A 14,298-nucleotide genomic window follows, 5' to 3' on the forward strand; every position below is an offset into this window, starting at 1 on the left:
TTCTACCAGCTCTAAACCAAGAATAACTTGGGTAGAGATAACTTTCACATCTTTCCCTCCACTGAAAATAAAAAGGAGTTAAGTATTGGTGTCTGGAAAAAAACTGTATTGGATATGGTGTCTATGAAATAAATTATAAATAAATTATATTAGGTATAAAAGTGAGGTTTTGGAATTGCTAACATAAATCCTCTATAAGAACATTAACAAATAATAAATAGAATTTGCATTTTAAAATGATAAATGCTCTGTTATGTCATCACTTATTTGAATCTCTTCTCCGGATGTATTAAAATATCACTGGCAAAAAGAAATTCTAAGACTTAAAAGCTATGTGGTTCTGAGATGTGTGCTGCTATCAAATGAGATGATATATTTTTCTAAAATTAACCAGAGATGAATCTTCAATTCCCTAGTTTATTGTAGGGCTATTCTGCAGATTAAGTACTAAGGCATCTAATAATTACTTCTAATAACAGTTAACATTTGTATAGCGCTTTGCCCTTTACAAAGCGCTATACAAATGTTATCCTATTTGTGAAATTCGATAGCAATTAACCAACTCACAGGTCATGCATTGATGGATAACATGACTAGGCTGAGGATTGAAATGGTGCCATAATTACCACTAGATGGCAGCAAAATGTAAGTGATGGGACCACAAACATGGACTAGCTCAGGTGCTGGGTTCTCTTCAGCAGGGACAGGTCCATTAAATCAAGGAAGTGTGGTGAATTTGCTTGGGGTAAATTCTATCACTTGAAGTATCATGCTCCCAGATCCATGAACTACCTCTGGGTAACTCTTCCACTACTTCTAGTGAGGGAGGACTTTCCTAGACTCTTGCAGTCTTATGAGAGAGGGGAATACTTTATGCCATGAACCAGGCATTCAGGTCTAAGCCAGGTTAAAATCTGTTTTTTATTTAAAAAAAATTTTTTTTAACACTTCACATTTTGAATATTTATTTATTTATTTATTTATGCTTTTTAGGACCACACCTGCAGCATATATAAGTTCCCAGGTTAAGGGTCAAAGAGGAGCTGCAGCTGCCAGCCCATACCACAGCCACAGCAATGCCAGATCTGAGCCAAGTCTGCAACCTACACCACAGTTCACGGCATCTAATCCAGGTTTCACGGATACTAGTCAGGTTCATTACCCCTGAGCCACAGTGGGAACTCCTTTCTTGTTTTTAATAGTGGGCAACACCCACATGTCAGAAAATAATAACACTACATTGTCATGTCTCAACCTGCTTTCTTTCTATTGAAATGTGTTCCCCATGTTGTGCTAAGCAAGAGAAAAGAAAGCTGGCTTTGAAGTCAGACAACCTAGGTTTGTCTCCTGGCTCTGCCACTTAGTGTGTGACCTTGAACCAGTCTTCTATCTGAGACTCACTTTCTTTGTCTGTAAACGGAAGTGATGATGATTCCTGCTTGAGCATCAATATTTAGGTTGTAATCAGGGCTTAATTACACAGAAATGAGTATGACAAGGCCTAACACAATATGAGGCTGCTCAGTAAGTATTAGTGGGACCAAAAACCAAAGGGAGAAGTTCATAAGCTCTGACACCCCACAAAGCATTAGAAATGACAAAATACTAAACTTCATTGACTGTAGGAAAAATAGGAGTTTGGAGAGAATTGAGGGAGGGTTTCTTGAATGACCTAGGCTTTTAATTGGCTCTGAAGGGCAAGCAAGATTTTACTAAATGGACAGGAAATTTCTGATGACCCTCTTCTACTTGAATCTGCAGGATTAATTCCCTTTGTGGCCCAGCTTTCCCTCTCCCAAACACAGCTGCTTATTAAGAAGGTAAGAATCAAGAAAGAATGAAGAAATAAGAATCTAATTCATATAAAAAGTTAGTTTCAAAGTTGATATGCCTAGACATATCAAGTTTTAAAATGCATAAACACCCTTACTGTGGATAATTCAGTTATCCCCATGGTTTTCCTGACATTCAAACAACCTTCCTGCAAACTAGTGGAGATAATATGTGAAAGTCATTCCCTATGGTTCCAACAGGCTGAAAGTTTGCAGCATTTTAATCACAATTTTTCCCCTAACTTTATAATACCCTGAACTACAGATATGTTGAACACCTTTAGGGGAAGGCAGGAGAAAGAAGAAAGGACAAGAGGGGAGAGGGAGAGGAACTTATCTTTCTCCTTGGTTGTAAAAGGCAACACCATCAATACACAAATTAGGCTCAGAAATCTCAACTCTTCATTGAACCCCAAAACAGTGAAATGACCCTAATGACCTTCCATGAGTCATTTTCTAAATTTAAGACCCTTCAATCATGCCACTGAACTCTTTGCCCATAAACAAAACCACACTCTTAACATATCATTTCATCTCTGAATTGTAAATGTTAAAGTGTGATAAACTGGGTAGGTGTCAAAGGTTCTTATCCAATCTTAGCCTGTATCTGAAAGATCTCAAAACTACCATCCTACTAAGTGAAGATCTGACTTTCTCTACACATGACTAAATGTGTGATACTTACTATACTTCTACCATTTATTCTTTTGTTAATCTGAACTTAACGGACTGGATGGTGTAAATGTAACTTTAGATAGTATGTTTATAAAGGCCAGAAATTTATAAAAACACTGATTTTTTTTTTTTGTAAACGCAAATTTAACTCACATTTGAACATGTCCATAAGAGCATAAAGTAAATGAGTTAACAAACTGGAGGTTAGTGCTTATAATCTGCTGAGTTTCCTAGTAACTTCAAACACAGAAGATCCAATCCTGAGGTTCCAAAACATATGGGAGTCCAAAGAGGTACAATGTAGGTTCTCAATGGTGTCAATATTTCAGAAAGCCTGACAAAACAGTATGTTTGCCCACACAAGGCACCTGAATGAGTTGAAACATTCAATGTCTCACGAAACACCTATGTTTAATACCATTTTTTTGAGGCATTCTTTTCTCATTATTCCTTTTTGTTTCTGTTGTTTTTCATGACTGGAACAAGAAAATAAATTTTAAGACACTTAGTTTAATAGACAAAATCTTTAAAAAGCATGAAGTTTGTGGCAGGAAAAAAAGAGGATCTATTAATACTGAATGGGTTGGGAACCTCTGGTGTAACTTGTTTGTTTCCATTTTGATTCCTCAGACTTTGGGTTTCTTAGGGAAATCCAAAACATGGGTCAAAGGCTCTCTTAGTCAAATCAAATTCAAAGAGTATTTCCAACAAATCTTTAGAAAGGTTAAGTCATAAGTACAAGTCTCCAGGTATCCTCGGATGATAAGAACAAAACGGAATCTAAGGTATTGGTAAACTTAATGACAGCCACAAAGTGACATTCGTTGCTTTGTACAGAAACAAACTGTCAATTTCTGAAACACGGTTTTCAGAACAAATAAGCTTTAATTACAGATTTTTTTATTATCAATGAAAACTCTGCACAAAGGTATTCATGGTTGGGTCCTACAAGTATCTCTCCACAGAATGCAAAATTTATAGTAAAGAAAGAACCAGTCTCTGAGTAACAGAGAGGAAATGGAATCAACATACTTGTATTCAAGACTAGTATCAAAGCAGCAATTTTCCAGAGCATCCAAAGACTTCATCAGAAGAAGTTTCATCTGCTGGCCAGATATATCACTAGGGAAAGACCAAGAGGGGAAACTGAATTATTTAAAATCATTCAAAGGTCCCAAATATTTACTATGTAATTATATTTTGCTCAGTATTTTATTGAAAATGCATTTCTTTAAAAAAACATAAAAGGAGCAAATAATAATATTGATCATTCACATATATTTTGAGACAGAGAGATGAGTCAGAGAATTCATTCAATAATTAGTTTTCTGAAGATTATAATCACTTGCAAACCTTAAAACCTTTTAATTTTTAGTTTAGTTTATTAACCCTAAAACTGCTACTTTTGCATTTTCTCAGCTCATTCAAATTTTAAATCACTGAAAAATAAGAACCAAGTTCAGAATTTTTAAAAAAAAATTTTTTTCTAAGAATGCTAAGGTGATTTTCTTCAGAACATTGACTAACCCATTGAGCTGATATTATCAATGATCATTCCAAATCTCTCTTGCAAAGACTATGACTTCTGATTTCCGGTCTCAAATGTAGGGGTTTTAAATTCTATTCTTTTTTTTTTTAATAAAAAGGTGAGTCTAGCCTTATATTTTTCTGTCTCTATACAGTAATTGATGTGGTTTTGGTAATTGTTTTAGTGAGAACTATGACTTCTAGGGTAAAATTAAACTTAAAAGGTAGCTCTACATCTGTTTTTTTGAGGCAGAGTTGTGGGCTTCATCACCAACACTTTATTATCAAGGGGTCCCTTCATGTCAGCTCTCCCGGTGCTGCCTCAGACCATGTTCAGTGGAATGCAGCCCCAGGAATGCCAGCCAGCCAGAGAGCACTTTAAATACTATCTTCTCCAACCAAGAGGATAGTGGTTTTGCCTAAGGTAAAGGATTTGCCTTTTGCAGTGAGAAAACACACACACGTGCACACACAATTTTAATAGCTTTTAACTAAGTCCTATTATAGTTCTCCAGAGTAAAGTAAACTTAAATATCCTAAACAAATGCTGAAGAGATCCTACTAGTCTCCTCTGGGAGTTCTGATAGAAGCAGAACTTGGAATAATATGCTTTTCTGAATAAATTCTAGACTGGAATTAAATTCAGTGCATTTTTCATAAGCCTCAGGAAAAAAAAAAAAAGGATTGACTGTCAACGTTCTTTTCTATAAAGGGATTTTTTTCCTTCTTGAGACCAGCATATTGTCCTAATCCTGTTCTCCTAAGGGGCCATTTTGGGCCACTTAATTTGACATTATTGGTTATTCAGAGTTAAGAGCCTTCAAAACATTTTAATTTTAGAAAAATAGACATTTTCTCCAAAAAAAGTCATTATCTGGTAAGACTGTCATTATGTGGTAAAATATTTATTAGTACCAAAAGGCAAATATTTCAGATTCCTCTGCTCTAAGAAATTACGAAGGTGGGAACCATGAATAATTATAATAATGGCTGCAGTTATTAATACACCAGCCCAAAGGAAAATGCTATCAAATCGAGGATCATTAGGGCAAAGTTAAAAATCTGCAATTATTCTGCCTTGGGAAGTGCTTCTTGGTGTCCTTCCCCAAGGTTTTCTGCAGGTATAAAGTAAAAGGAAGGCAACCTAGGAACAAGGGAAGGATACTTTAGGGGAGCCACCAAAGGTTTCGCCAGGTAGCATAATTAAGTTAACCACCAATGCAAGCTTGTCAAGCCCTATAACCAGCAGCATCTCCTCCTAAACTCATGAAGAAGGGGGCCAGGAGCCAAGAGAGGATGAAACAAGTTGCCTGGAATTAAATGGTCCTGGCTCATTTTTAGCTGTAAAACATGTAGCTTGAAAAGATACTGAAGAAAGAGCATGAACACAGATGGTGAAGAGACTGCCATTTGTAGCATAGCAGCAGAAGGGAAAAAAAAATCACTTCCATGTCTTAAGTCTTTAAAAATACTTTTTGATCTGTCACACACATGAGATATGTAACAATCAATTCAAAGGCATAGGGCAGCTTTTTGTTCTTGTCCAGAACCAGACATACATATACTAATGCTGGTAAATAGAACAAAATGAATGTTCTGCAAGTGTTTCATTTATGATCACAAAGACTAAGCCAATCTTTCCAATCATCTGACAGATGTTTCCAAAGGCTGAAAATGATCATTTGAAATACAGTATTTCCCTAGATCAATAGCAGTTCTCATAAAGGTTTCAAGTATTGATTTTGCACAAAACTATGTAAATTACAAATGCAAACCTAACCACTGGTTTCAAACACTAAATCTGAATATAGCATAATGTCATCCAGTTTATCCACATCATCACAATTTCTTGTCTTTTGGACAGCCAATTTCTGCCAACTAGGGAAGCTTAAGGACATCTAACAGAACAGGATGCTTCTTACCTAGACCCTACTATTTCCAATGCAGGAAAATGGGACTAAAATCGCAAGTAAGTGACATCTAAATATTCATGATACTCAAGTACTCATGTACCATACTACAATCAATCTGGATATATAAAATTCTAAGATCTGTTATAAAATAAAGAATAAATATAATGAGCAATGAAACTAAGTAGATTCATGTTCAAGAAAACTTTCCTACTTAGTGGAATTTTCCACCTGGGTCTTTGATATTCTATTAGCTCCATTCAAGACTAAAGCTAGCAGTCCAAAAATGAGCAATCAAACTGAATAAAGTACACAGTATAATATGCACAGATTAAGACTCTTTAAGGATTACCAAAATGTAGCCAGGGCACAGGATAAAAGCAATATTTAAAAGTGGGTAGGTACATGCAGTTCTCAGGAGATTCAGTGATTCCCAGCACCCTCAGGCTCAAGGGATACCCTGATCTTTCCCTCCCATTTTGCAGTGATATCAACAGAGAACAAGTAATGATTTTCACCCTTATAAACCAGGGAAAAAGGAAGCTTTTTAAAATTTATAGCACTGTATGATTCGACCTCCCTCATATCTATTACATAGATGTATACAGGGCTTTCATCTAAGCATGAAATAACGTTCAAGTAATCAATCACTTTTAAAAGAGAAACCCTTAAAACATATTAATATCCATGTGATGGTGTTTTTAGAGAGACAAATTCATTCATGACGGAGAGTAAATGATCAACCTGCCCATCTCAAAAAGTTTAACACCACATACCGCTCAGATATAAAGTGTGTGTGTGTGCGTATAAATGAGTGAGAGAGAGGGAGATCCTTCACCTAAGCCACAAAGAGGAAAAGCAGGAATATTTTAATAAACTGTACCTGAGTTTCTCCTCACACAAGCGAGACAGAAACATCCCCAAAGCAAGGCCCATGTGGATTTGCACGGCTTGAGACTCATCAGCACTCGGTTTCCCAGGTAACCTGGCAGTCAGCATGTTCAGGATTTCCTCAACCTTCTCTTTGCAAGAGATAATGAAAACTGGCACAAGGAGAGACAAAGCTGTGGCAGCCGCAGAACGGGCAATGGCACTGGCTGTGTTTTCACCAGAATAGGATTTCTAGGACATGCCAAAGAAAGAAAACAGGGGGTTGGCCTTTTGTTTAAAACAGGAAGGCAGCACACCTATCACAAAAGCGCTACACAGCAATACATAATTCTCTTCGACCCACCCCACCAACTGCCTCCCCCCCGCCAAAGAACTGAAAAAATAAATTTATTTCCATGTTTGTCTATAGGTCACTTTTTTCACCACTCACTTTTCACAAATAGCAGTAAAACAGTTTGCCACTAGGCAAGTGGTTAACTAATAAGACCCTTTTAAATTTGAAGAAAAAACATTATTAGTGTCTCCTTGTAAAGGGTGTGAATTCCCTCACGGTCGAGCCTATAACAATTGTAGGGTTTTGAAAGCCCACATGTGTATATAATGAAAAATCCCAAGTGAAGCTATCCAAGCTTGGAGAAACCACCAAGCCACATTATAAATGTCTAGAAAGCCAGGAGTTTCCCAGGAGAGAAAGAAAAAGGGTTGGGTGGGGGCAGTTTAAGCGTAGTTAGGGAGGGATAAGTATAAGTTTAGCACAGGGATCTATTGGCAGATCTCCCAAAATTTTTTGTGGGAACGCTTCCCAGTAGATGGATTATTTCCTACAGGGGGTTAATTCCTTTTAATTAAAAAGGAAGTTGAAATCCTAAAAGCCTCTGGTTACAAAGCAATAACCAGCTATTCAAAATGAAACTGAGAGCTCTATATGCTCCTTTCCTATATGTAATTATGGGAAAAGAAATGAGTAACAGCTCTAATAAAATGACAGGGCAGCTGAATATGAACAGCTTCTACAAGAATCCTGTGTTAGAGAGCTCCACCAGACACTATATACATTTATAAATATGTCTCAAGTGGGGAGGTAAGCCCATTTATCATTCCTCAATACTACCCACTTCAAATTTTCAGACACACCATAAAGGCCGTGTTGTCCCTTGCAGTCAACACATTAAAAAGTGTTTTTAACTCTACACTCATTTGCTAAGCTTGAGTACTTTAAGGATAAAAGGCAAACATGTGCTAAGAGATTCTTTAAGTTAATATAGTGCTATTATAATGACAATACTACTCAAAATGACCCAGCTACTAGGACAAGGGAAATAAAGTGGCTTTTGAAACAGGGTTTTGAAAAAGTATAATAATGCAAGAATCACAAAGGTAAGAGGCAACCTGAGCTGGCTAGTAAAGACATTAGCTTGCAAGAACTAAGCAGCACTATTAGAAATCTAACACAATATCCTGTCCTGCTGGATATCTGAACCAGACAGCTACTGCAACGACCTCCACATAAGCTAACAAGTCTTTCTTCAATCATTAAAGAAATAAGAACAGTTTCAACAGAACATAAATCATCATCAAGTAATTCTTTGAGCAAAATCTACCTTCTGATTTAATTCTACTTTTATCTAATAAGTCATTTTTGTCCTCAAGTATAGTAAAAAAAAATCTGGTTCCAGACTCTAAGCCCCAGATAAATACATACCAGGTCCTCCTAAGGGCAGAGGGCAGAGGCACACAAAGTGTTGTACAAAGAAGACCTAAAGCAATGAAGTTTCAGGCTAAATTTGTGATCTCAGCAACAATTCAGGACCCGTGCTATATTTTTATTCAAATCGGCTATAATCCTCTGCCACTCAGCTGATTGTCCCATGATCCCTATAATTCCCTAAGCAATGGATAGTGATAAGGTAGAACAAAAATAATTCCATGCAGGTACAAAAATAAAGCATGGGCTACAGCCAATAAAGGGAAAATGAAACCTAAACGAAAAAAGTGTGTTTTCAATTTGCTTCAAATCTTAGGCTATAAGCATGAAGAAAGAGAAGGACTAAGTAACAGGTGCTTTTTTATGCTCAACAATATTACTTTGTATTTATATAGCATTTCATGTTTTCAAAACATTTCCCCACAGACTATATAATTTGATCCTCATAATCTTTTATAAAGTTGGCAAAGCATTCATTTTTACCCTCACATTATGGGTGGGAAAATAAGATGATGAGTTAAGGTGTCAGGTCAACAGCCACAAAACTAGTAAGAGGTAAAGTTGGAGTTCCAGTCACTATAGATAACATTGTCCAACCACCTCATTTTATAAATAAGGACACAAGGTTCAGTCACATTAAGTGAACTCCATGGTCACACATTCTGAAATGAAAAAGACTATGACCAGAAACCAGAGACCTTTTATCTTCAGGCAATGTTTATTCTACTACAACTGTAGCTCTTGATTCTGACTACACATTAGAATAATTTAGAAAGCCTCCAAAATGCTGACACCCAGGGCCCATCCTGGAGCATTAAATCAGAGGTGAGGCCTATACATCAGCATTTCTTATATATATATGTATGTATATGTACATATGTATACGTGTATGTGTGTATATGTATGTATATATGCATATATACATACACGCACACACACACACACGCACACACATATATATGTTGTTGTTTTTTAAGTTCCCCAGGAGATTCTCACATACAGCCAAGGCTGAGATTTACAACTAAATGTATAGCTAAGGCTAAGACTTACCCTATATCATGGAATTTCATGTGAACAATTGATACTGGAGTCAACTGGAGTTTTCTTTTGTCTTTTTTTCTTTTTAGGGCCGCACTCATGACGTATGGATGTTCCCAGGCTAGGGGTCTAATCAGAGCTGATGCCACCGGCCTGCACCACAGCCACAGCAACGCCAGATCCAAGTGGCGTCTGCAGCCTATACCATAGCTCACGGCAACGCCAGATCCCTAATCCACTGAGCGAGGCCAGGGATAGATCCCACAACCTCATGGTTCCTAGTCGGATTCGTTCACCACTGAGCCATGACAAGAACTCCTCAACTGGAGTTTTCTGATCATTTTTTTTATTTCTCACACTTACATAATAAAATGAAGAGAAAAGGTGTCCTCTGGGTTGGTAATGGCTATCAACGATAACCAGAAGAGTATCGAACACCATGAAAAGCCACTCTTTCATTGGAAGGAAATTAGGTTGAACCTGCGGATGAAGGAAAACATGAAATGATAATGGGAGAAAGAAAAAAGTGTTATTTCTAAATCCAAGATAAAACCTCCTTCTGTATTAAAGAATGAGGTGCTACTATCAAAAACTAAACTTCACCTGCCAGGACTGCATGAAATAGTAGATAGGTCCTTGACAAATACACTTCCTCATCTACACCGTAATATGATTACGACTTACCTTTCATACAAGACTTAGCAGAGGAGAGAGGATGGGGACTGCAGAACAAAACACATTTGAGACCTCCTTAAACTCTCCTGCGTTCAGTGAGGATAACATGGGGGTTAAAAGGAGAGGTGGACAGACAAAGAAACTCAAAATTTCCCATTTCTAACTTGTGGTTTCAATAAAGCCACCAACAAATTTTTTCACTGTTTCTTCATTTCTGCTTACTACCACTACATTTATCATTCAAGAATCATTCCAACATTTGCCCAAATAGGTATGAAGATATAAATGATCTTCAGTTTAGAAATGAAGAGGAAAGGGAAAGCAAAAAGCAAAACAAAACAACAAAACCCAACTCAGTTAAAAAAAAAAAAAAAAGAAAAAAGAACTTGGTTTTAAAAATCATTCATGACCATGGATGTCAAAAAACATTCATTAACTCCCATGGTAACACCCACGGGGTGCAAACCATAAAGGCTGATGCAGTGTTAAATCCTTGGAATTAATCCCTTGAGTCAAATAAGGCCTTCTTCTTAATATCTTTAGTTGCTGGTCAAATGCAGATTTGAATGAAGCTTGAAAATGTCAACTTTAAACAATGATGAGGCCTTGAATTTATACTGAGTGATAGCCAAAGGCGAGGTCATCAAAAATAAAAGCAAAGCCCCATCTTTGGGTCGTATGGCTTCTCAATGTGTTGTGTACTATGTGCCTCAGCACAGGACAAAGTCTGGGAGAATAAAGAATAAGAGAGCCTGGAGCTCAAACTCTGAGCTAGACCTCCAGTTATTATTGGGGCAAATTACCTATACAACTGGAAGTCTGACAAAAATAACACCTAGATGAAGGGACCCATAGAAGACATTATTTTTCAGGTTGTAGATCTATGTTGCCTCTGCTAAGATAGTCCACCACTTTTTCAAGGATATGGAACATTTCCTTTCTAAAAATTTTTCAGCTTTCTCACTATTGAAGTAGGACTCTGGGCTTAAAGTTAAATTTTTCTAAACTAACTACATTTTACCTCTCATTCAATAACTCTTCTCCACATTTAATATACATTTGTAGCTTCTGCCACACAGCACTAGTCTCTTGTTTACGAGTAATAGCACCCTTAGGGAATTCCCTCCTCCACGATTTGAAGCTTAGTTAAATGCTCAATTAAGCAACCCATCCTACCCTGCTGAAGGTGTAGGCATAGGACCCATGGGATTCTGAATCTTAAATGTGTGCTGCTAAGATAGTAAATCCTAGAGCCGATCCATCCCAGTGGGCGGATGGATCTGCTGAGATGGCTCATCAGTACTTGTGCCTGGACTCCCTAACTTGCTTTGATTCCTATTCTTCCACCAACTCGGTTTTTAAACTTTGCATTCAGTTCCATGGGCTTCCAGATCCCTTATACTTCTAGTTCCCTTTTTATTTAAATTAGAGTCAGTTTTTTGCAAAAAAAAAAAAAAAAAAAAAAAAAAAAAGACACCCTCCCCAAGAAAAACCCCATCATGAAAAAAGAGCACAAATGATCTATAAGACACCCTGTGGGGACAGACAGGTTGAATAGCAATGAATAAAGCCCAATGTTTGCAGCAAGAAGTGATGTAGTATATGCTGATGTTGATGATAATGGTTATGAATACTTAGTGCTTAGTATTTACCAGCCATTGTGCCATATATATATATATATATATAAATTCATTTAATCCTTACAATAATCATATCTAGTAAGTACTGTTATCCCCATTTTACATATGGGGAAATAGGCTCTAAAAGGTGAAGTTACCATGGAGCTAGTAAGTACAAGTACGAGAATTTAAATGTAGGACTCCCCTACTTCACAGCCTGTGTTTTTTAACCACTTGACTATATTGCCTCCAGATAATGATAGTTACCAGATAACGGGGCTTAAAAGAAGAATAAATCCATGCCTTTTTATTTTGACAGATATGAATTATCTGAAAAAGTACATTGGAAATGAACATTGGCCAGCTTGCCACATGTTTAATTAAGAAATAAATGCCTTGCAAAAATGAATAGGCACTTTGTCATTGACATCTACAATTAAAATGCAAAGTACAATTTTTTTCAGTCAGTAAACACTGCTTATTTATCATTTTTTGACAGCATTGTTCACTTTCAGTAAGCCTAGTTAACCTCCCAAGATTGGTTACCATGATGTAATCACAAAAGACAACCCCTGTTGCATAAAATTGGTACCTTCAAATGGAAATGACCACTTAACTGTGATGGAGAAAGCAAAACAGAAAAGCACCAAAGGAAAGTGTTTCAGAAGACAGGAAAGCTTGCAGGGTAAAGGAGACAGGGTAGCATAAATGGTTGCCTCAACCAGACTGTTAAGTTCCTCAATTCAGGGCCAGGCTTAATAAGGAGATGGCTCACTTTTCAAACATTATACAACCGAAGCCCACTTGGTTCTAATCACCCTTAACTCACCTCCAGGACCCCCTCAGAGTCTGAGGAAAGGCTGGCTTCATGTTTGGAAACGACGACAGCAAGGCTGCTTAAGGCTAACAGCGCGTTGCCTTTGACCACTGGGCTGTCTCTGTTTAAAAAGAAAAAAATTCCAAGAGAGGATTTGGGGGCATTAGCCAGGAGAAGAGAAGGCACTATTATAAGGAGGGCAGATGAGGTCAAAAAGCACTTCCATCCCTTCACAGAGCCTCCGAAAGGCAGGTCTGTTTGTTCCCTGATACCAGCAACTTCTTTCCTTTTTCTGACATGAACACTGCTTTTTAACTCTTCTTATAAATGTACGGTCTTTATGCTTTGGGTAAGTTAAAAATCCAAGTGCATATATCTAAGCTCTTTCTTCCTAACATTTTTATTTCATCCTTTGACCTTACCTTTCTCACGCTATCTTCTTTGGTGTCATCTTTGGCCAATATAAATGTATTGATTTGTTTTGAAAACACAACCAATAAACCCAGCTGAGTGGAAGTGGCCCCTGGCTTTTCTGAAGCACTGGTGTGTGGAACCAGCTTTCAGTGAACCGCTTCAAGCCACATGCTTTACTAGCCACTCAGCAGGGAGATGGCTTGCCTCCCTCATTATCACCTTCAAGTTGGTCTGTAACATACTTCAGAGAACCTAGATAAGATGCAAAAAAGGCTTGTTTTTAGACTATCTGGAGTGAGAGTTGCCCTTTAATATCATCTGAATGGTAGTTTTCTAATACTGGCAATAAAATCTTAAGTTTGACTTGTGAATTTGGTAGCAAGAAAACTGAAACTTTTAAAATATACTCACCCTTTGAAAATGTACATTTGGTATTATTTCATAATTCCACAGAATAAAATCCCCAATGGGACACTGATGAGATGCTCTTGGCTTGCCAACTCTGTCATAACAGAACTGAGCAACCAGCACCCTTACCATCTGACAGTTCTTTGAGTCCTATGACTATGGGTTCCCATAAATACAGAGAACATTTCCCCTCGCCTACATCCAAGAACTACTTCCTGCTACCCCAGTGCAGGAGCAGAACAGATGTCTGGCATGAGGAAGACTTCCAGCCCTGCTCCCCATGCAAGCCTTGTATCTCCAATCCTAGACTCATAACTGAACATGGGAGTTAGTGGTATCAAAAGGTTAGTACAGAGCTGTGTTGTTGCATTTTTATTTTCATTGGAACTCGGAACTTGCCTTTATCAAGTTCTTCCATCTATGGATTCTTCCATTCCCTCCTTTTTCTCTCTCTCTCACCTTGGGATGGTTAAGCTCAGTGAAGGCCTGCTCTGCACACTTGGTCACTTTGTTTACCCTTTCTTAATTCATTCCTCTCTGAGTCCTGTCAGATGCTGATAAGACAACATTTACAATGAGGTGTGGGGCAGAGGGAGAAAACAGGAAGGACGGCTTGAGGTTGAAGCAGTTTTGCAATGGGGATTACTGGGAACTCCTACAGCTGTAATAGAACACCAGAAACAAGGCAAGATATGGACATCCCTAGGTTTCCTAGCCAGAAGATCATTTTAAAAACCCCAAATTAAATCTTATTTCTAATATTCTCTACTTCCTTTAGCTGAGAATG

General features: G+C 37.6%; 1 protein-coding gene across 17 annotated transcripts in view; it reads right to left on the bottom strand.

The window, feature by feature from the left end:
• FOCAD (focadhesin) overlaps positions 1–14,298 on the bottom strand; it is a 317,387-nt gene that overhangs the window by 55,927 nt on the left and 247,162 nt on the right. For all 17 annotated transcript variants that reach the window (XR_014820926.1, XR_014820919.1, XR_014820920.1 and 14 more), the window contains 4 exons: positions 12,702–12,810; positions 9,942–10,058; positions 6,828–7,066; positions 3,540–3,629 (listed from right to left, as the gene is read on the bottom strand). Coding sequence is in view for 12 of the 17 variants with exons in the window: in XM_021063120.2 (XP_020918779.1) it covers positions 3,540–3,629; positions 6,828–7,066; positions 9,942–10,058; positions 12,702–12,810 (555 nt within the window). In the remaining 5 variants the exon portion in view is untranslated. The remainder of the gene's footprint in view (positions 1–3,539; positions 3,630–6,827; positions 7,067–9,941; positions 10,059–12,701; positions 12,811–14,298) is intronic.

Source organism: Sus scrofa, chromosome 1 (assembly GCF_054392235.1).
Source record: "Sus scrofa isolate SSC_HxYL_T2T_F1_AM1 chromosome 1, Sscrofa_HxYL_maternal_Yorkshire_Landrace_v2.0, whole genome shotgun sequence".
Classification (NCBI taxonomy): Eukaryota; Metazoa; Chordata; class Mammalia; order Artiodactyla; family Suidae; genus Sus; species Sus scrofa.